Genomic DNA, 21,787 nt, shown 5'->3' on the forward strand with positions numbered 1-21,787 from the left:
ATTTATTTGTGTTTAAAGCAAAATTATATTTTTATATTTTTAACCTGGGAACCAGATGGATCTGCAAACTCATGTTTCATCCTGCTTACAACTGCACTCTCGTCAACATGCAGCCACAGCAGACAACTGTTTTTTTTCAGTGTTTAAGAGTTTAAAGGCCAGACATTTTCTCAGGGGTTTGTGGGGACCAGAGCTAAAAAGAAACAGAATTTATTCTTTCTCCAATGAAAGATAACTTCAAATTAATGCTGATGTTCCTGCCTGTATGCCGTATATGAAAATAGGCAACTGTTTGCTAATAAGTTCACCAGAGATTTACGACCATCCGTAAAATATTCTGTTTTCTCAATCGTTGTTTACAAACACAGCACTATATACTTGTCAAACAAATGCTCCTGAAACCTGAATATCAGCATATCGTCTGTCACTGAGCAGCACTTATACAGCCGAAGACACGCATGTGAAGTTGTAGGTGATGAGAGAGAAATGTACTGACAAGAGCATATTTGCAGATTTAGCCTATCCTCTATTCCTCTAATCAATTTGAAGGTGATCTTACAGCACTGACAGCCTGATGGAAAAGAAATTAAGGTGGAACCTGGTGTTGACAAAAGACCAAATGTGAGTGACCTTAAAATTGGTAGCAAAATTACCAAAATACATTGCATAAGGGGGTTGCTAAGTTGAATATGTTAGTCTGGTCTGCCTGACTCAGTGATCAATTATCTATCTGAGGTTTGTGCAAGTTAGGATCTAGGGCCCTGACCATGGCTCTGAAATATCACTCGCCTGTGTATTGATAAATCTTGTGTGTGGCGCTGGACTGTAACCCTCCTTTCTCTGTCTTTTCCTTCTGTTAAACTATGTGCTATAAGTACTTAAATTAATCTTATTACTATACTGTTGCCTATTCTCTATAGCGGAGGTTTACAAAGTGGGAGGCAGCCTCCCCAGGGGGGCTCCAAGCAGTTTCAGGGGAGGCTCAGTGAATGGAAATGAAAAAATATTATTATTAATTATCCCATTAGTTATTGAAGGGAGATTACATAGAATAGCCTAAATGTGTGCGGTGTGCAGTTTATCATGTTTATCATGGCTCAATTGTTGGGTGTCTATGGATCAATCAACATAATAATGACCCCCACAGACATCCGGGAATTGAGCAAAATTAGCAAGTCAAATAATGAGTGGCTTCTTTCAAGATTTGTCTGAGGGGAGGCCCACAGTCTCAGACTTTGAAAACCCCTGTTCTAGAGAGTCACCTTCATGTTCAAAGAGACAAGCAGCAACATGTAGCTGTGGAAGAACGAGAAGAACAAAGAAATACACTGCTGCCTATAGCAATCCTATAATATTCATATATTTATGTTATCATTAAATAGCAATCTGTGCTACTGAAACACAGACCAAGCCACTTCCGTAACAAAATCGTTTGGGGGACACTTGACTGCAGTTACAGTTTTTACTTAAGGGCAGTGATTTCCAAAATGAAGGCCCTTGAAAAAAAAAAAAACAACAACAACTAAAAACTAACTAAAAAAATAAATAAAAAGTTTTTAAGGTTCAATTTTATGTTTGAAATTACATTAAATATTTATGATTAATTTTAAAAGAGTAATCAGATCTAATAAAACAAATTACATGTTGTTCTTCATTTATCTGACAGTTAAACAGTTGCTACACCATATTTGGTGACCTGTCACATTAACACTGGTACATATATCTTGTCATTGATACAGTTAATATCAAGTGTTGATCATAGATGTGATTAAAGTTTGGGTGGGCCTCAGAAGATTTTCAGATTTCAAAGTGGGCCATGGCATTCTTGAGTTTGGGAATGGCTGCTTTAGGGTTAGGGCCATTCCCCCTGTAAAAAAAAAATATTAAATCACCTACCTTATGTATTGGTCCAAGGATCCTGGCATCTATACCCAGAATTACAGTATATCCTCAGGATGTTGACCTTTAACCTTTTTTTTAAGCTAGACAGATAGACAAACAGCTGTTCTGTCACACATTTTTCCTTTATCAAAAAAATTGCATTGTATTGCACTTGATCTGAAAGAGATACTGAGATTTGGTTAAACCACCACTACCAACTACTGCAGAATGCAATTAAACTACAGACAGACAGACAGACAGACAGATAGACAGATAGATAGATAGACAGATAGATAGATAGATAGATAGATAGATAGATAGATAGATAGATAGATAGATAGACCCCTTTAATCCTCCTCCGTGTGTGTGCCTGTGCTGCTGCCTGCTGGTGGATCATGTTAGTAAACTGAACTCTGTGCACTGACAGTCTGGTTAGCTGTCATCATCACGCCTCGCCACATCTAACGTTAGGTTAGCCAACTAAACGTGTTAATGCGATGAACCGACAATTTATTGACCATGGCTAACCTGCGGATCTCGTTAGCCGTCGTCGTTGTTCAGGCCGTGCTGTACAGAAGCTGTGAGGGTGAGTAACTTGCTGTTTGTTTTGTCCATAAGCTCGCAGCGCCGCTGCCACCATCAAGGCGAGCGAATGTAGAGCCAGCCAAGCTAACAGCTAGCTGATAGCTAACGTTAGCAGCGTTAGCTTAGCCTAGCCGAACGACGAATTGAATTGAACCACGGCTATGAAACCAAGTCAGCTTTCATTTATGTAGACATGAAAATTTAAATGTAAATGTTATTCATGCAAATGCAACAAAACAGGATAACTCACCGTTTTCCTGTCGCTGTAGAGCAAGTTGGGCCAGTGTGAAACAGCAGTTAAAGGTGTGTTTAGGTGGTAACTGTCAGCTCAGTGAATGATTTTACTGTAAACAGCTCTGGAGCTGGACAGCTGTATGTAGTACTTAAGTTACACAACTAAAGAGATTGTCCTTCTAGCTTCCTCTAATATTTTATAAGCGTTTAATTATCTCTTTCCATCACGTAGAGCTAATGTTATGTAAAGATTCTTGACTAGTTAGATAATGATACTATGAGGACATTACAGCGTGTGTCAGTCTGTGTTATGTTGATATAATTTAGAAATGGATGTACTCAAGGTACTTGTAGGCAGGCATTAGTAATCTAATGTAAACAGCATCCAGGTACACATAGGGAGTTTAAACTCTACTCTAAACTACAATGAAGAGAAATAATACGCAGATGTTAATACAGAGTGTTTGATGGTAAGTTATTTCATAGGGTGATCATGATTTGGAGTCTGGTGTGTTTCAGTGTCTTGAAGTTGAGACATTATTATTATTATTATTATTATTATTATTATTATTATTATTATTATCATTATTATTATTATCATTTTAGCATTATTCCACATTTGTGTGTAAGGGATTCTGATATGTTAAATATGCAGGTTAAATACATGTGGGGCAGAGGAGGAGTACAACAGGTGAATAGGTATAATATAGGCATAATGATGATGATAATAATAATTCTAACAACAATAATAATATAGCACCTTAAAAATGATTGTTTACAAAGTATTTTGTCTGACAAAGCAAGAGCAGGATACCAAGGATGTAATAGGCTATAACAACAGAACACCAAACAATAAGGTCAAACAAAAACAAGAGCTGCACAATTAATTCAAATAGTAGCTGTTAATGGAAATATTAGATGAAATATAGATGCTCTAGCCTAAAAAGTTTGCTCTTCAGATGTAAGAAAGCATGTTTGTTTGGCACAGTGTTGCCAGTTTTTTTTCCAGTGAAAATGAGGACGTGTGATGCAGAGTTGATCAATCCCACTCATTGTGAATGATATCAAAATATGTCAGTGATCGCTATATGACTATTTTTTAGCATACTGCGCAGCCCTAGTTAAAATCAAATCAAAAATGCAAAAACATAGTAAAAGCAGGGTCAGGACTTAGGAACAGCCAGATGGACCCCATCTGAGGATCTAAGACTGTAAACTGGCTCATGTGGGGTCAACATTTCCACTATGTAGATTGGTACCAGACCCAGATGGGCTTTAAAAGTGATCAATAAAATCTTAACATCAATTATAAAACAAACAGGGAGCCAATGGACAGAAGCCAGTATTTGGGTGATGTAATGTTGTCTGTTATAACCGGTAAGAAGCCAAGCTGCTGCATTTTGGACTAGTTGGTGGTGAGAGAGTGATTTTTGGTTTGTGCCAGAAAACGGAGTTACAGTAATCAAGTTGAGAGAAGAATACTTATTTTATTTGTTACATCCTTATTTATCATCCATATTTCGAGGAAATTCAAAATCTTTTGTGTTGTAGGTAAAAGTAGCAGAATTATCAGGAATGTCTGTCAAGGAAAATTCATGACATAAATGCAAAAAGTTTGTAAATCAAGCATTGCCATAAATAGCTCTAGAGCTACAACTAACAGTTATTCCCATTATCACAATAACTGTCACTTATCTTTTTAATTAATTTATTGTTCATTTGTTTTTTCAATAAATTGCCATAAAATGGCAAAAATTACCAATGCTTTCTTCAACCAACAGGCTAAAAACACAGATATACTCACTTTTCAATCAAGTAGCAACCCCTCACACATAAGTAACTTAAGAAAATCTTTGGTGGGTTTTTTTTTTCAACATGAATGATTAAAAGTATCAGCATCATTCAATCAATTATCAAATAAGTTGCTGATGTACTGTCTGTGAACCAACTAATTGAAGAGATTAGTCAATCAACAGATAGTAAAAGACAGAGAAATAGAGATATTAAAGGAAAAGCTGATACATTTGTTGACAGATTTTTATCATTACATTACATATATATCCTCAAATCCTTCACCTCAAGGTACAGATGCAGCTATTCACTTTTTATCACTCCTGATGCGATTCCAATACCTGAATTTTGATATCTGCCAACTCTGATACAAGTCTCGCAAATGTGCATTCAGCCTGGATGATTTCACCGTAAATCTTTTAGCCATACACGCACACACACACACACACACACACACACACATACACACCCACCAGCAGAGCAGTCAAATGAACAGTGGAATCTTGATTGGTACGTGGATCTGTGGCGTCAGTTGTTAGAAAAGGTGGGAACTTCTTTCACCTTTCTTATGTTATTGCAACCTGTGAGATAGTGAAGTGCAGTGGTCAGTGTCTCGGCTGTATTTATGTATTATTATGGTCTGAGAATTTCCATATACATAATTTCTTCTTTTTTGAGCCCTATGTGGATTACAGTTGTCACATTTACGGCCATGGAAACTCTGAGATGTCAGTCTCGTTTCATGTTTAGTCAGCATGTATCTTCCTTATTATCTGAGTGTTTTGCTTCTTGTATTTGACCACTAGCATCTGCCAAGTAGGTGTTGCCATTGTGTGAGTCAGTATCGCAAAAGATGTTGTAATGTATTAACTCTTAATTTCCCATGTTTGATGTAAATTACACTGAAGTTCAGCTGTGTGTGCTGTTTTTTTTAACAAATCCATCCATCAGCTTTCAGCACACAGGCTCTCTAGTAAAGTCATTTTCTGCAGAGAATCCACTGGGGGTTTCTCCAAAATTACTGGAATGTCACATCATGTCTGTGTCTTAATAACATTACTGAATTTCACAGAGGAAGTCTCAGTCCCTTGTTTGTCAAATGACAGTCACAGCCGATCAGTTAATCCCTACTCCTCCTCCTACGTGCCCTCACATAAACTCCCCACCCATCCTCCCAAAGCCCCTGTCACTCGAACACACCCTGCCCTCCCCAGCCTCTAACAGTTCCACTACTTCCTGACTTTGCCACTACCAACTTTCCTTACCTCCTGACAAAACATCATGCAACTGAAAAATTTCCTGTAATTCTTCAAATAGTTCTGCAAAATTTTACTCGCTGTCTCACACAAGCTGTGTACCATTCAACAGAGCACATTAACAGCATTCTCTACTCCCTGCTCAGTGAATGTCAGTTATTTTATATTTTTATTTATTTCCATTATTTATTTCTGTTTTCAAAATTCCTCCATTTGGAACACCCTGCAACGCCGCACATGCAGACCTCATTCCTCCAGTTGTTAGCCTGTTAATGTAAAACACCTGGATACCTTTTGCTGCAACTGTTGAAATTGTAAATAACAAACAAAACATTGAATGAAACAAAACAAACAAAACAAACTGATTTGTTACAAAACTTATTCTATTGAAAAGTGGACAGTGTAAGTTGTGAATAAATGTGATTTGATTAATTTCCAAGATTTACGGTGCATTCTAAAAGAGATTAATATTATTATTATATACAGATTATTATATAATGCTGATTATTTACAGAATATTTATACCATGCCATCCTTGGTAACTATAACTGATAACGTTAGTTACAGTACAACAATAATACATATAAACTATATAAAAATGTCAAATTAATTATTTAATTAAATTAAGCATTATTATATATTATTACATCAGATTTCAGGTAGTTAAATTAATCATTTTAAATTAAAAATAACTATGATATTATCTATAACCTAGACTCTCAAACTGTGGTACATGTACCACTGGTGGTATCCAAGCTCCCTCTAGTGGTAGATGAAGGAATGTCAAATATTTAAAAAATAATAATAATAATAATAATTTAAAAACATATAATACGACAAAAATACAACAAAATTTCTAATGACAGTCCACAAAATATCAGATCACTGAAATACAAGCTAATCTGTGATGGCAAGATTTTGGTAACTAATAAGATAACTGATTTCACACCTGAAGATCAGAAAGGCTCAGATGTAGTGAGCAAAGGATGATTTAATATTCCACAGCTCTGACCGAACCAAATATAATTCACATCATCGTCTGCCACACACACACACTCACACACACACACACACTACCACACACAGACCCGGTCCTAAAATTAAGACACACCAACATGAAATGTGGGTACACAGTCAAATCTTGTTACTGAAAGTACAATGAAATCTTTGTGAGTAAAAAGTCAATAGCAAGAGTAATATATAAAAAAAAATGTAATGCCTTAGAATTAATAAGAAGTGTCATCCAGAGAGTGCAAAAAAGAAAGGATGGCTTTATTCTAATCACTATTATTATAGCTCCTTGCATGTGATTTACTTAAGGAAAACAGCTTATTATCACACTATTTACTGCCCAATGAAAGCATGTTTTAATTAAGGTGCAAGCATAAAAAATATTTTTAATTCTACTATGTCTTTTAACGGCTTTGTTGCTGAAGCAAGTATTACTTATGACAGAAATACAACAATGATATCATCGTCTATCACAATGTTTAGAGAAGATGTGTGTAGATCGTCAAATTCCCATTTGGCCATTCTGACTAGGTCTGACTCGTGTTTTTTTTTTGTTTTGTTTTTTTTGTAAAGTTCATCAAGAAGCTTCACAAATGTGCTTTTGCTTTACAGAGCATTTTGCCTAAGAATTCAAATAAATGTTTTTGACAGTCTGTCAAATCAGACATTTTTATAGCCACTATTTATCTATAATTTATTTATCAGCATAATAAATAATAATTTAAAATTTCCATCATTGGTTGATAATTTATCAGCCTTGATAGCTATCGTTATTGTCTTGTCTAAAGCTTATGATGCACACTGTTACTGTTGGTTGTTACTGTTAATTGTGCAAATTTTGCATTCTGTTGCTTCTTCTGCCCCCTCGGTCTCTGTAGCCCTTTGGTGTAACTGCACTACTGCCCAGTGTGAGAAGACTGGCTCCCAGTGTGAGACCGATGGCGCCTGCATGGCCTCCACTTCCTTCATCGATGGCCAGGAGCAGCACATCCGTATTTGCATCACGCGGGAGAAACTCGTGCCCCCTGGACAACCATTCTACTGCCGCAGCGCAGAGGGCCTGCTCAACATCCACTGCTGCTACACCGACTACTGCAACAGCATCGACCTCCAAGTACCTACAGGTGAGAACTATCAAGTATCACACAGCAGATACAATATGATCAGTTACATTTACCGTTGCTTTCGCCAAGTCTTTGACCTTTAAGTTTTTAATTTTTGTATGATAGGTGTAAACACAAATGTATATCATAAGACATGGAGCACCTACATTATCCAATAAAAGCATGTCTTCACCTGGAGCACCATACATTAACACCCGCTCCTGACGTACAGTGAGTGAGCAAACCCCAGGCAAGAACATGTCATAGCTTGTCATGTGTACACTGTTCAATTACCAGGTCTGTAAAGGAGCTTTTATACCTCATTAACCTAACCCCTGAAAATTAATGAGAGGCCTGGTTATAACATGCATTCATGCTTCGTCTGTGATGTTATCTGAAGCATCTCAGCGGCTGTGAAGAGTTTCCTACACACTGTTGTGACTCATGGTTCCTGAGAAGTGTTCTGCACAGTGTCCTGTGGTGTTTTGTACAGTGTCCTAAAATATGTGGAGAGAAGAGCGTCAGTGTGAAACTTTTGTGACAGGAAATTGTGAACAGTGTTCACCCCCAGCATGAACAAAAAAACCCAGAAGTTCATATATAGCTTTTAACCAAAAAGCAGCACTTTATAGGCTTATGTTAATGGTATAAACTAAATTACCGATATTTAAACCTGACGTTGCTTTGCTTGGTTCTCTGGATCGCTTATTCACATAGTGTTGATGTCCTCATCAAAACTGTGAACTCTGTGTATGGAAAATGGGTCCAAAAGACCAAAATGTATTCCCTTCCTCAGTCAGCACATTTGGTAATCTTCTCATTAGGGGTGTCACAATTTCAGTATTAAGTCGAGTATCACTTGAAATGATCTTTTAATTAAATAATTGAAATCGAAGGCAGATTTTCCCAGTATTTGTTTTCTCTCCATCCCCGCCTACTTGCAGCGTACAGCGTGTGTCTGAAGAGAAAAAAAAAACAACACCTCAAAGATGACACAATGTAGGATTTGAAGAATCATGACACCCCTACTTCTTGTTGCTTCCGGTTGTCCCAAGATCAAGGTTGAAGCACAGAGGAAATTAAAACTTTGCAACTGTAATCCCAAATGAGCAAGTTGCCTCTGCATGTTAGGTTGGGCCTTCTTAGTATGAGAATTGCTTTTCTGTGTCTAATGGTCTCATTGCTTTTATCCTATGTTATTGCCCATTTGTGTTTTAAACTGGTTCAGTGTTTTTTATTGTGTTGTTTAATGTGTAATATTGTTTAATGGCTTTTTTTTGCTATCTTGGGTTCACCCAAGCAACAGTAATGTCAAAAACTGAACTTCCCCAACAACTTCTGCCTGATGACAACTCTGAGGTGACACACTACCTCAAATACAGATGGTTTCTTAATCACAAGTGGTCATTGGATTGGGTATTATAATGATTATGGTGCCTGTTAATTTATTTTAGAGCTAGCAATAGAGATTTTAAACACAAATAACTTCAACAACAGCATCATGAAGACAAAGATCTGTTGAAAAATATGAGAATGGTCAAGACAATAACCAAACCGTGTTAATGTAAAGCCAACACTTCTTGTACACTTTCTTCACAATAATAATAATGCTGGGAGCGTTATCTAATGTGCAGACTCTATTTTTCCTTTTAAAATTTATTCTTATACCACCATGTGACATTTTGGGCACAAACCCTTCTTAAGAAATGAAACAAACTCAGACACACCATACAAATTCTGACGCAAAGGGTCACTGGAAAGGTCATGTGTTTACAAAATGAAAATCAGACGCACAAAAAAAAAACATGAAATGGTGAACACAATAACTGGTATAATAAAGTTGCTGGATGCTGTTAATATAATTTTATGTTCAGTGAATGTTGAACCATCTAAATATACCATTAAGAAACTATCAGGTAAAAAACTGTCACACTATTGTGGTATATTTAGAGGAGAAACACCAAGGTCTGCATCCAGACTGATCAGCACGTCAATCCAGACCCAGCATATACCTCTGTGTTATGAATACAACACACCATGAAGTGTAACATTTTCTGTTTAAAATAATTTTTCTACTGATCAACATATTGTTAGAATTGTTTAACATATAGTGTATCTGCAGTATCTGGAGATCATTGACGCTGTTCCAAGGTGATTGTCCTTTTAATGTGACTTGCTGTATTTCCCTGTTGTTGATGTTGTCATGGCAACGTTAACTGCTGGACAGTCCTGTCTGCTGCTGCTGCAGAATTAATGCATTAACATCACATTTGCTATCATCAACTCTGTTTTCTCTAGTGCACGATTTCTACAACTACTGTATAAGTAATTGTAAGACTCGGTCTGAGTCAGAAATAAGTGTACTAACTGACTGAGCTGTGTCTGCCTCAGTTTCATGCTGGCCAGTCATTGGACATGGGACCCTGAATAAAAATCAGATGCAGACCTTTGAGTAATAAGTTTGAGAACCCCTGTCTTTCATGGCCATCTGTCAAAGACACAAATCAGTTCATATAAGGGAACAGAATCTAATGTGTGTACTAAGTGCCAGATGTTGCATTTTAATTCTCTGCTGTTCTCTCTTCGTAGCCGTCCCCCCAGCATTAGGAGGAGGCTATGGCCCAGGTGGGACGTGGGGGCTGGTGGAGCTGGTCGCTGTGATTGCGGGGCCACTGTTCCTGTTGTGTCTGCTGCTGCTGGTGGGTGTGTTCCTGTATCAGTACCACCAGAGGGCCTACAGCCACCGGCAGAGGCTAGAGGTGGAGGACCCCTCCTGTGACCACCTCTACCTGCCCAAAGACAGGACCCTGCAGGACCTCATATATGATCTGTCCACGTCTGGTTCAGGCTCCGGTCAGTACACAGTGTGATAAAATAGCTGCAGGCCAGCACTTGTGCACCGACTTTTTTTAGACCAAATTTATATCAAAAGACTCGTGATGACTGTTCTCTGTTCTGCTCATTTCTGAGCAGGTCTGCCTCTGTTTGTCCAGCGGACTGTGGCCAGAACAATTGTCCTCCAGGAGATCATTGGTAAAGGGCGTTTCGGGGAGGTGTGGCGAGGACGTTGGAGGGGTGGTGATGTGGCGGTGAAGATCTTCTCATCCAGAGAAGAGCGCTCCTGGTTCCGTGAGGCTGAAATCTACCAGACCATCATGCTCCGCCATGAAAACATCCTTGGCTTTATAGCTGCTGACAACAAAGGTACAAACCTGTAACATTACAGTAATAATGCAACACTATTTTGCAGCTTATTTACTTTAGTTATTGATGTCTGTTTTATTTGTTATCTAATAATTCAGTAGGGATGTAACAATATATGTAATATCATAGTAAAAAGAAATGTCTCAAGACAATATCTAGTGTGATATTACATGGTTAATTATTTTATTTTATAAAAGGACTGCTACTGACTGATGTGTTGTTCTTGTTCTGCAGTTGTACATATATAATTCAAATATCTGTTGCCAAAGATAAGTCATGACAAGTTTTTACACATGCTTAGATCATGCCTGGCTACTTTAATTTAATTTTATTTTATTAAAGAAAGAAAGAAAAAGCACTTTAAGTTAAGAGGAAATACAAATGTTATACATACAAAAAATCGTAGAGTGAATTTTTGGTATCACTACATCCCTATTCTCCAGTAGTAACTAGTAACTTAGAATTTATTTGGTATCTCTATACTTTTGTCTCTTGCTTAGACAACGGCACATGGACACAGCTGTGGTTGGTGTCAGACTACCATGAGCATGGCTCTCTGTTCGACTACCTGAACCGATACTCTGTCACTACTGAAGGAATGATCAAACTGGCCCTGTCAGCTGCCAGCGGCCTCGCACATCTGCACATGGAGATTCTTGGAACACAAGGTTCGTGTTTGTGTATAAATTTGCATTTATATTTAAACATACTTATTTTTTTCTTGGCTTCAGCCTTTTAATAAAAATTATGGTACAGATTATGATGCTCCGACCTGGAAGAGAAAGCAGCTAGCATAGATCACATTTGGCCAGTTCAGTTTCTATAGTCAGTATTAATTACTGAGGATCTTTTCTTTGTTCAACCAAAGTCACAGAATTGACTCCTCACATACCCCCAGGCCTGGGCAAGTCAGGTCTGCTCCCTTCATTACTGCTCCCTTCAATCTGTTTATGCAGTAGCTTTCAATTGAGAAATATTTCTGTCAACACTTTTGCACCACTTGTGGCGCTGGTTCTATAAATTTCCGCTTTGAAACACATTCCTTCTGTTTCCTGCCCCACCCTCAGACTCACACAAGCCTCTCTTGCTTACAACTGATCTTGCCACCTATTGCAAGACTCTGACACAATTGAATTGAGTCATAAAACAATATATATCTCTGCACAGTACATTATGTAGAATTTTATTACATATCACCAAAATCATCAAAATAGTTGTGCAGAAAAACAGTATCTTCAGTTTCTCCTTAAATTTGTTCTTGAGAATGGTCCTAAGAAAAGTCTACGTCAGATTCATGCCCGTGTTCTTATAATGAATCCCATCATCTTCATAAGTGCCAGTTGTTCCTTATTAGCATAAATAAATGTCAGTCCCCATATAAGGGTACGCAGTACGACTGCAGTGCTGTGTGCCCTCACAGAGATGGCACACAGAAATGGAAAAGAAATGTTGAGAAAGAAGTCAAGAATTTCCAAAAAGAAAATCTAAAGACAGTGGAGCACCTAACTCCAAACTGAAGTGGAGGTACTGCTGCATGAGTAAACAAGCTTTCATTTTTAATAGTGTCAGTAGTGGATATAAGATAACAAAAGGATGTGGGCGCCCCTATAGTTCATTTGGTCGAGCATGCGCACCATGTGTTGAGGCTATTAGTCCTCTGCAGTGGCTGCCGGTTCGATTCCTGCCTGAAGCACATTTGCTGCGTGTCATCCCCTCTCTCTCTCTCTCCCCCTTTCCTGTCATATCTTCAGCTGTCCAATCTGAATAAAGGCAAAAAGCCTAAAAAATAATCTTAAAAAAGAAAAAAAAAGATTTAGTTACTTTACAGATTACAATTGTCCATATACTTCCCATGAAACCATGTGTGATTAAATTTGAGGATTTTAAATTTGAATTTTTCTGATAAACTGAAGAATGGGGCGGTCCTTTATGGGTTGAGAAAATCTTCCGACTTCTTAAGATAAACAAACAATTAAAAACCCTCTTGGATCAGCTGGATGCATCTTCAAATATCTGAAAAGAGGAGTGTTTGTTTTGACACCATGAGAAAGTAACTTTTTTGAGATGGTTTTCACAAGACAGCAGTGCTGTTAATATGACGATCTTGTAGAATATGATGCATCGCTAGATTAGACTAAACAGTACACAGTATATCAACCTTAATCAATCATATTGTTGCAGCAACAATATTAATCCAAAACCAAAAAATTACTGCATTTTAAGTACTTTTATTTTCCATACTTCCTGTACATTATGCTGATAATACTTTTAATGCACCTTAACATTTATAAAATAATGAAACTAATTACTAAATATATTAGAAATGCAAAAAACATTGTAATTAAAATAAGTTATTCAAGTCATTTTGTACAGCTGTAGTATTGAAGAATATAACATGATATCCAGTCATTTTGCACATGCACATATCAGCACTCAAATGTGCAGACGTGTAGAAGAGTAAATTCTGTGCGTACCTAAGAGCAAATTTCAAATAAGAAAGCATTGGTGAATGTCTGAAAACTGCCTAAGTAGGTTTTAAGGAAAAAGTTACTCTCAAGAACTGTTGGTAAATGAGGCCCATTGTTCTTGAAGACATTATTTTATCACTGAAGGAGTGTCTGAATACTTAAAAATTGCAAGATGTAAGTTGATGCAACTAAAGAAGACTAAACAAAGTGTTAAATAGGACAGTGTGGTGAAATTGCACTGCTGATTTTCTAAATTTTTTTTTTTTTTTTTTTTTTTTTTCTTGGTATGTCCAAAGGATTTTTTTTTTGTCATCGGTTTTCATCGTGTTCAACATTAAACATTTAAAAACATTTAAAATAGTAATAATTACCATCTAATGAAAACTTAAATTCATTATGTAATGGCTATTTTTGGAAGCATTTCACTGCGGAAACATCTGTCTCAAGTGCTGTTGAGGACATTCTGTTTGCTGAAGTGTTTTCTATTTTTATCAGCCAAACTGATGCCCAAAAAAGGAAACTTGTATTACGTGTTTTATATTCTATTTTTTCATAAAAGAGAGCCCAGAGTTGGTATTGACATGCTGAAAACAACTTAAGAGATAAGTATTCACACAGCTGTCATGTACATTTATGTTTCGGCAGGAAAGCCAGGCATCGCCCACAGAGACCTGAAGTCCAAGAACATCTTGGTGAAGAAGAACTGCACCTGTGCCATCGCTGACCTTGGCTTGGCCGTCCGTCACGACTCTGCCACAGACACCATCGACATTGCGCCCAATCAGAGGGTGGGCACCAAGAGGTCTGTGTCAACATACAGTACACACCTGCAGATCTGACTTTCCATTCTCACAGATATCTTTGACAGCTTTCCCAGAATACCCTTTAATTCTGTGTGTGTGATTACAAACTCGTCTCACAGGTACATGGCTCCAGAGGTTCTGGATGAGACTATCAACATGAGACACTTTGACTCTTTCAAATGTGCTGATATTTATGCTTTGGGGCTGGTCTACTGGGAGATCGCACGCCGCTGTAATAGTGGAGGTCAGACTCTTTTGTTTTCACTCTGGATACTCGACCTGTGGTGTTTGTTTTTCTTTCTCACAGCACTGATTTGACCTTCACGTTGTTCTGTATTATCAGGTATCCATGAAGAGTACCAGCTGCCCTACTATGACCTGGTACCCTCTGACCCTTCCATAGAGGAGATGAGAAAGCTGGTGTGTGACCAAAAGCTACGACCCAACATCCCAAACTGGTGGCAGAGCTACGAGGTATGAAGATGATTGATTAAAAATAAACTTTCGTTACTGTTCAAGATCTGCACTTACACCTGAAGGGTAATGCCTGTTTATTACAACATGAGTCATATTTCTGAAGTGTTGGTCATCAGTCCTATCTATAATTATAACACTGCAAGTTAACTGCTTAGATCTGGGAGCTTTGTGAAATCACTGTTAAGAAATCCACGGGATTAAATATTTGTTACACTGTTTTTTTGTTGTTGTTTGTTTGTGGGATATTTTATTTTCACATTTTAGATAGATATACAAAACATGCTCAAAAGGAATGAGTAGTAGTCAATTATACAGAAAAAGAAAGAAAAGAAAAAATAACTTACTATACTATACTTAAATAAACTATAAATAAATGTCACATAAAATAATGAGGGGTAAAGTAAACAACCATGGCTTATTCAGGTGACTAATGCTATATCAATCCTTACATTTTTATATAAAATCTGATATAAGCATTGAGAATTGTTCACAGAGGTCAAATAGGGTTTCTAAATCTTCAGAAAAGTGTGAGAGCATATGTGATATTTTTGAGTGGAATGCAGTGATTTGTTTCCAAAAACAATCTGGCTGTGAGAAGAAGGGAGTCAAACTTCCATATCATTGCTACAGATTTTATGGATAAAGCAGTTTCTAAAACCTTTTTGGAAAGATCCTTAAATGTGCAGTAATGGTTGCTAATGGTTGCTAGATTCTAGTTGCAGGTCCTGAGGAGAGTAACTCCAGTTTTGTCATAATGACACAGAGGTCGTGCCAGAAGGTATTAAATTGTATTAAGTTTTGTAGACAAATGCAAAAGACCCTCCTACATTGTTTACAGACTGTCTTCCAGTCACAGTTTTTCTGTCATTTTGGGTGTGCCTCCTCTCAGTTAATCTGACTAAACTGGTTTATTTACAACTAGAACGAGATGTGTCAGCCAGTATTTACTTTTCCTAGACTTGCTGGCATCAGTACCTATGCTGGTTGATAAGAGACTGGTGTGCAGCATTCCCAAAGACATGTTTAGGGTAATGAAGAAACATTGTCTCCATTGCAACATTTATTAACCTGAGAGCACTGACAAGTATATTTTAGTACATGTCTTGGTTGCAGTTCTTCACAAAACACTAAGTGAAGGAATTCTTATCAAAAATCCTGATCTTAGGAGGTTAACTTGTGAAGTTATTTTCTTATGTAGATGAAAAAGTACTAGTACAATGTTCTCATAACTGCTGGAAAAGCCAAAGCTATGAAAATAAGTGCCAAATGCAATGAACTGGGTTATCACTTCAGGGTTTTTTTTTTTTTTTTTTGCAAATTCTATATTTTAATTTACATTTTTAAGCTAAATGAGTGGATTGACATGTTCAACACTCTGTACAGTACTTGTACAGGAAGTTTCAAATAATATGCATAAACTACTTTAACTACATCTGTATCATCATCATCACACCGATTTAGATTATATAGTAAACTTCTCATCCTGATTTGCTTTTCCCCTTGCTCTTCCAGGCCTTGCGGGTCATGGGTAAAATCATGAGGGAGTGCTGGTATGCGAACGGAGCTGCCCGCCTGACGGCCCTGCGCATTAAAAAGACCCTGTCCCAGCTCAGCATTCAGGAGGACATTAAAGTCTGAGCTATGTCTGCAGACCACTGAGAAAGAGCTTTGAGCAGGACCCGACTCCAGACTTTAGGACAGTGAGATGAGAGGGGGCTGGGCTTTCTGCAGAGAACGCACAAAGTAAGAGAATACGGTGATGGAGAGTCGCACTTTGTAAAATATTCCTCCATAGACACTCCTGCCAGTTTTGAAGCCACTTGATTTCTGACAAACCCTACCTCGCTTACCCAGCCAAACTACCAAGAACACCTTTCCTGTCTTGTCCTGAGCTACTGCTGCCCTACCTGAACCTTTTTGTTCCTCTCTACACTCCGTACTAACAAGGATCCTTGGATTTCCTGTGTTACTTGTATGCAATCGATAATAGGACATGTAATTAAGCAGTTAACATTTTGAAAATCAGTTGCTGATATTTCCACAAAGTCTCTTTGATCACAGTTGCTTAAAACGCATTCACTCTCTTCCTTGAATTGGGGGCAAGCTGGGAGGGTTAGGAGTGTTTTTAACTTATTTTTTACTTATTCTGTTATTTAAATGTAATGATCTTGTTGGTAATATATGGGTGTTTGTGAGGTTATTTCTCTGTGCCGCCTACAGCACACAGGCATATCACAAACTGCTTAGAAATCCTTCAAAGACAATAATTCATCTGGTTTTGCTACAACTGTGTGTGCTTTAGTTGTCTGCTGATTACCATGTACGCATGTACAAAGCAGCTGAGAGAGGCTGTGTAAATGCAGCCCATTTACTTTCAACAAGGTGATTGGAGACTTCAATGTAACTGGAGCATTAGGGCAACTTGCCAAACATGATTCAGCCTTTGGACCACTTTCCTGAGGCCCTTCCCATAAGCTGTTGTAAACCTCAGGTTTTCCTTATGCTTACCAATCAATTTATTTTTGTCTGAACAATCAGAATCATCTTAAGCAAAATACACATTTAGGGATTGTTAAGCAAAAATGCATTACGCTCGGGTGGAGGGTTAAATGTGGAGTGATAGTAAGCAACAGCTGCCAGTGACTTGATACTGTTTGTTTTGACCTTGAGCTTCTTAGCTGACAGACTCACTGGCTTCAGATTGGGACACGTCTTACAAACACATGCAGCACCATGCAACATGTAGTAAATTTAAGTGTTAGTGTTCCAATCTGAATCTGTTGATCAGCCCACAGACCATAACCTGCCATGAGAGTGAACGTTGCTCCAGTCCGTCAGATAAGCTGGTACACAACATTCAGATAAACCTTCGTCCTTTGCAGCAGCCAGTACTGCTGTATTTACACTGTACCTTAAAGAGATGGTTTGGATTATTTGGGGCCATATCCATAGCCAGTCTGCAGTGGATGGTGATCTAAGCAATGTACTGCTGTGGACAGGGTCAGCAGCAGAACGTGTGTAAGCCACTTGAAAAGGCCTACCTAAAAATATCAATGTCTGTTCAAGTGTACACTATATTTAGGATATTTTCACTTATTTACCTTGCTGTCAGACAGCCTTTTCCAACAGAAAACCACCATTTTATAAGCCAGATCAAACTCTGTCCAAACCAACCAGACTCCACTGGTAAAATCAGTAGTTTTACCTCGCAGAACACAGAGGTGTCTGGTTTGATGTTACTGTGTGACTAATGTGTTTTTAAAAGTTTAGTCCGAATTAATCAAAGTCACAAAATTACACAAACAAACTAACAGATCGAGGCAATGGAAGACGGGCAACTCTCTTGTTCCACAAGGTAAAATTAAGTTTGGTTGGTTTGGACACGTGATATTTGGCATATATAACAGTAGTTTCGTTCCGAAAAGGCAGTCTGACCTCAACATAAAGCGATGAAAATAAATAAATACATCATACACTTAAACTGATATTGATCTTTTAGGTGGCTAAAATATGTTTTGCTGCTGACCCTGTTCACAGCAGTACATTGTTAGATTCCATCCAGGTGCTCCTCTCTGCTTTTGGGAGCATGTGGACCACCACCTACTGTAGGTACTGTAGTGACTTTGGATAAGTGCCTCATATAACCCCACTTTAAATAATTCAAACTACCCCTTCAAATATGGGGCAGACATGTTTTATTTTAATACCTTTTAAAAAACACTAGGAATCTGAATGACAGGTTTTTTTTATGTTTATTTTTTTTATATTGTCAAAGCATGTCTAATGTTCTTTTCCCCTCATGGTGCATTCTCCCTGGCCAAGTATAATTACTGCACATGAATTAGCTTTTTGAGATGATACTTGTGTATATATGACAGTTTAGATTAGATTTATGTTAATACTTAGGTCGTGTTTTAGATGGTTGAATCTTTTATACTGGCTTTTTGGTTTGTTGGAAGAAAATCTAAGACTTCTGTACCAATATTTCTGACCTCCGATGTATGTAACATTATTATACAGTATGTGTCAGACACACTGCTTGTGTTGACTTTCTCCTATCGCCCTCTATTACTGCAGAGCAGTGTTTGATTTTTAATCAATGTTTGCCCCCACAGCTCCTTTTTTTCCATTGTACAATACCTCCTCAATGTGCAAATTATACTGTATGTGGATTGTTTTCCTTCTTAGCTAGTGCTGTCAGAAATCACTGTACATTTTTTTATGTTTTCAGGAAATAGGTGCACTTTTGTCTGTAGCTGTATACAACAGGTACTGTCTGTGTTAAGTCTTTCCCATGTTATTTATATTTGAATGATGCCGTGAGTCCCTATGAAAGCCTGAAAGGCTGCATGTGCACTACTACTGACCTCGCAGCACTAAAACCAAATTGTTCTCAGAAGAATCATCTCTGGTCACGGCCTCCAGTGTTTATTTAAGGTCCCACCACTGAAAATGAGAATGTTTATACAAATCATGCCAATCATTTGCTGTCCACTGGAAACTGTAAAAAGAATCTGACTTTTCTTTGGAAGAAATCCTGAAACTAAATACTACTGAAATGTCTCGATGCTGTCTCACAGATGTGTTTGACCGATACTTTTTATTTGAAAATCTCTTGCTCACTGCACTGTATTGTTTAAGTCTTACAGGATGTTTTTAAGAACGCACTTGATGTTATTGTTTTTGGCTGCAAAGACTGTGGAGATCTATTTGATAGGTGGTTGAGTGTCAACCATATTTGTATACTAAAGGGGTATGTTTGTCAAATTGTATCTGCCTTACAATGTATACAATGCATAGTGTATTTAAAGTTTTTAATACCTTCCTCCAAGTATCCCTGTGGAAGAATAGGGTCAGTGTGAGTCAAAGAAATGAGGTATTATTCTACAGGTTGTTATAACTCCCAGGTCTCTGTCCAGATGTGGCAAAGAGATGACTGCATCCATGTAAAAACCCCTTCAGGTCTTCAATCATGTACCTTCTAATATAGAGTAATAAATGCAATTGTTTTCCTATGTGGTGTCTATTAATTTTACTTTCTTTCATATTATGTATAATTAAAGTGGTACGGCAGCTATAGAAATATTTTCTATTAAGCATACATGATGGAGTTTTTAACTGGTTATGAAAAAGTTTTATACCGATGCCTGTATATGACCTACATATGAGTCCATTAATAGGAAAATTATTAGAAAGTTATTTTTAAAGCCTGCCACAGGTCAGCATGCAGATCATAGAGCTTATTAACATTTTTCCAAACAAAGCAGCCAGATAAAAGGAGCAGGAGGAGATTTTTCTTAAGATAAACATACTACACACACCACAGGGGCCTCCAAAATCAAGAAAAGTTCAATGAAAGATCCTCATAGTAGCTTTAATAATGGATCAAATTACTTCTTGTATCTGAAATAGATCACTTATAGTGATAAACTCTAAGATTATTATCACAAAACACAACATTTCCATCAACTCTACAGAGTATTTTAATCTCTTTCAGCTCATTTGTTTTTGTTTTGCTGAACCTCAGGTTTAGTGTTTCAGTTTGGCTCTCATAACGCTGTTAAGCTAACCCCAGCTGCTGTTAAAGGAGGAAAAGCTCTAAAAACTCACTCTGCACCTGCTGTCCAGCAACAACAGTGGTGGGAAAAGTACTCAGAACTTTTACTCTAGTAGAAGTGCTTATACCACAGTGTAAAAATACTCTGCTACAAGTAAAAAATACTGAATTAAAGATTTTAGTCCAGTAGATTAAAGTATTAGCATCAAAAATAAACTCAAAGTAACAACAGAAGAAATACTGATGGCCCACTTAAGAATAATAACTATATTATCGGACTATACTGATTGCTTCTGGTTAAGGTAAAGCTAATTAATCTACTTCCAGGTAGTTTAATATATAGGCTAATATAATTAATTAGTTGATTGTTGTGGAATAACAGTTATAATTTGTATTAATGTGAATCTGTCAAACATAATTAGTAACTATAGCTGTAAAATTTATGTAGTCACCTGCAATATTTCCTTCTAAAATGTAGTGGAGTAGAAGTATAAAGCAGTAGAAAAGGGAAATACTCAGGTAAAATACAAGTAATTGTAAATTACAGTACTGGAGTAAATATGCTTAGTTACATTCCACCACAAGCACAAAACAGCAGACAAAGTTAGTTAGTAGCTGGATGGATTGTTGCTCCATGTCTGCTGGGTATGTAAATACACAACTGTTTGTTTACATTTTCACCATATTAACATTACAAGTGACGTCAGTGTTGTGTTTACAGCTTGTCCCGATCCAGTGTCCCAAACAAAATGCAGGTCTGAAATTAAAGTTTAAGTGCAAACCACTTGATTAAGTAGTTTACACTGAAACATGATAGACAAAAGGTTACATGTGATATACAAGATTTATGCATTTAACATTAATGCCACTTAAAAGAAACTCAAAGAACCTTTATTGCTTGTCCTTTAAATTATAATCTCAACGCAGATTAGTACAAAACCTGTGCATTTACATCGATGTACACATTCAATTTCATATAAACCAAAACAGGAAGTGTGGCATGTTCCTGACCTATCTTATCAAAATGGAAGGAAATGCTGGTATTTAGTGATTTTATATAATGAAAACAGTCAAATAAACCCATAAGATCATCACTGACTGTAACTGACATAAAGATAACACACCAAAAAGATCATAAATCAGAACATGAACAAACCACAGACATTTGAATTGTTAAATTGACCATTTGAAGGGATGGACCAATTTTTGATTTTGCAACATTGAAACAATAAGCAAATCCCTTTAAGGTTAAAAATGTCAAAACCCAAAGTGTGGGTAACAGAACAGGCAGAGCAAAAAGGTGCCTCTAAAGTAAAATGTACAACCCATTAAACATTTTGTTATACATGACGACACAAACAAAAGGGCAAAACATAAAACCCATAAATATCCAGAGCTTGTGTGCATTCAAACTGAA

At 37.3% G+C, this 21,787-nt stretch overlaps 1 protein-coding gene across 1 annotated transcript; it reads left to right on the forward strand.

The window, feature by feature from the left end:
• The first annotated feature begins 2,280 nt into the window (after positions 1-2,280).
• LOC146331575 (activin receptor type-1B-like) lies at positions 2,281-18,038 on the forward strand. Its single transcript, XM_084733181.1, has 9 exons — positions 2,281-2,467; positions 7,637-7,882; positions 10,451-10,714; positions 10,835-11,065; positions 11,566-11,733; positions 14,179-14,335; positions 14,456-14,580; positions 14,680-14,810; positions 16,326-18,038. Exons 1-9 carry the CDS (start codon positions 2,401-2,403, stop codon positions 16,449-16,451), a joined length of 1,515 nt encoding a protein of 504 aa, XP_084589307.1. The 5' UTR covers positions 2,281-2,400; the 3' UTR covers positions 16,452-18,038.
• The last annotated feature ends 3,749 nt before the right edge of the window (positions 18,039-21,787 follow it).

Source organism: Lutjanus erythropterus, chromosome 2 (genome assembly GCF_056507025.1).
Source record: "Lutjanus erythropterus isolate fLutEry1 chromosome 2, fLutEry1.hap2, whole genome shotgun sequence".
NCBI classification, from domain to species: domain Eukaryota; kingdom Metazoa; phylum Chordata; class Actinopteri; order Lutjaniformes; family Lutjanidae; genus Lutjanus; species Lutjanus erythropterus.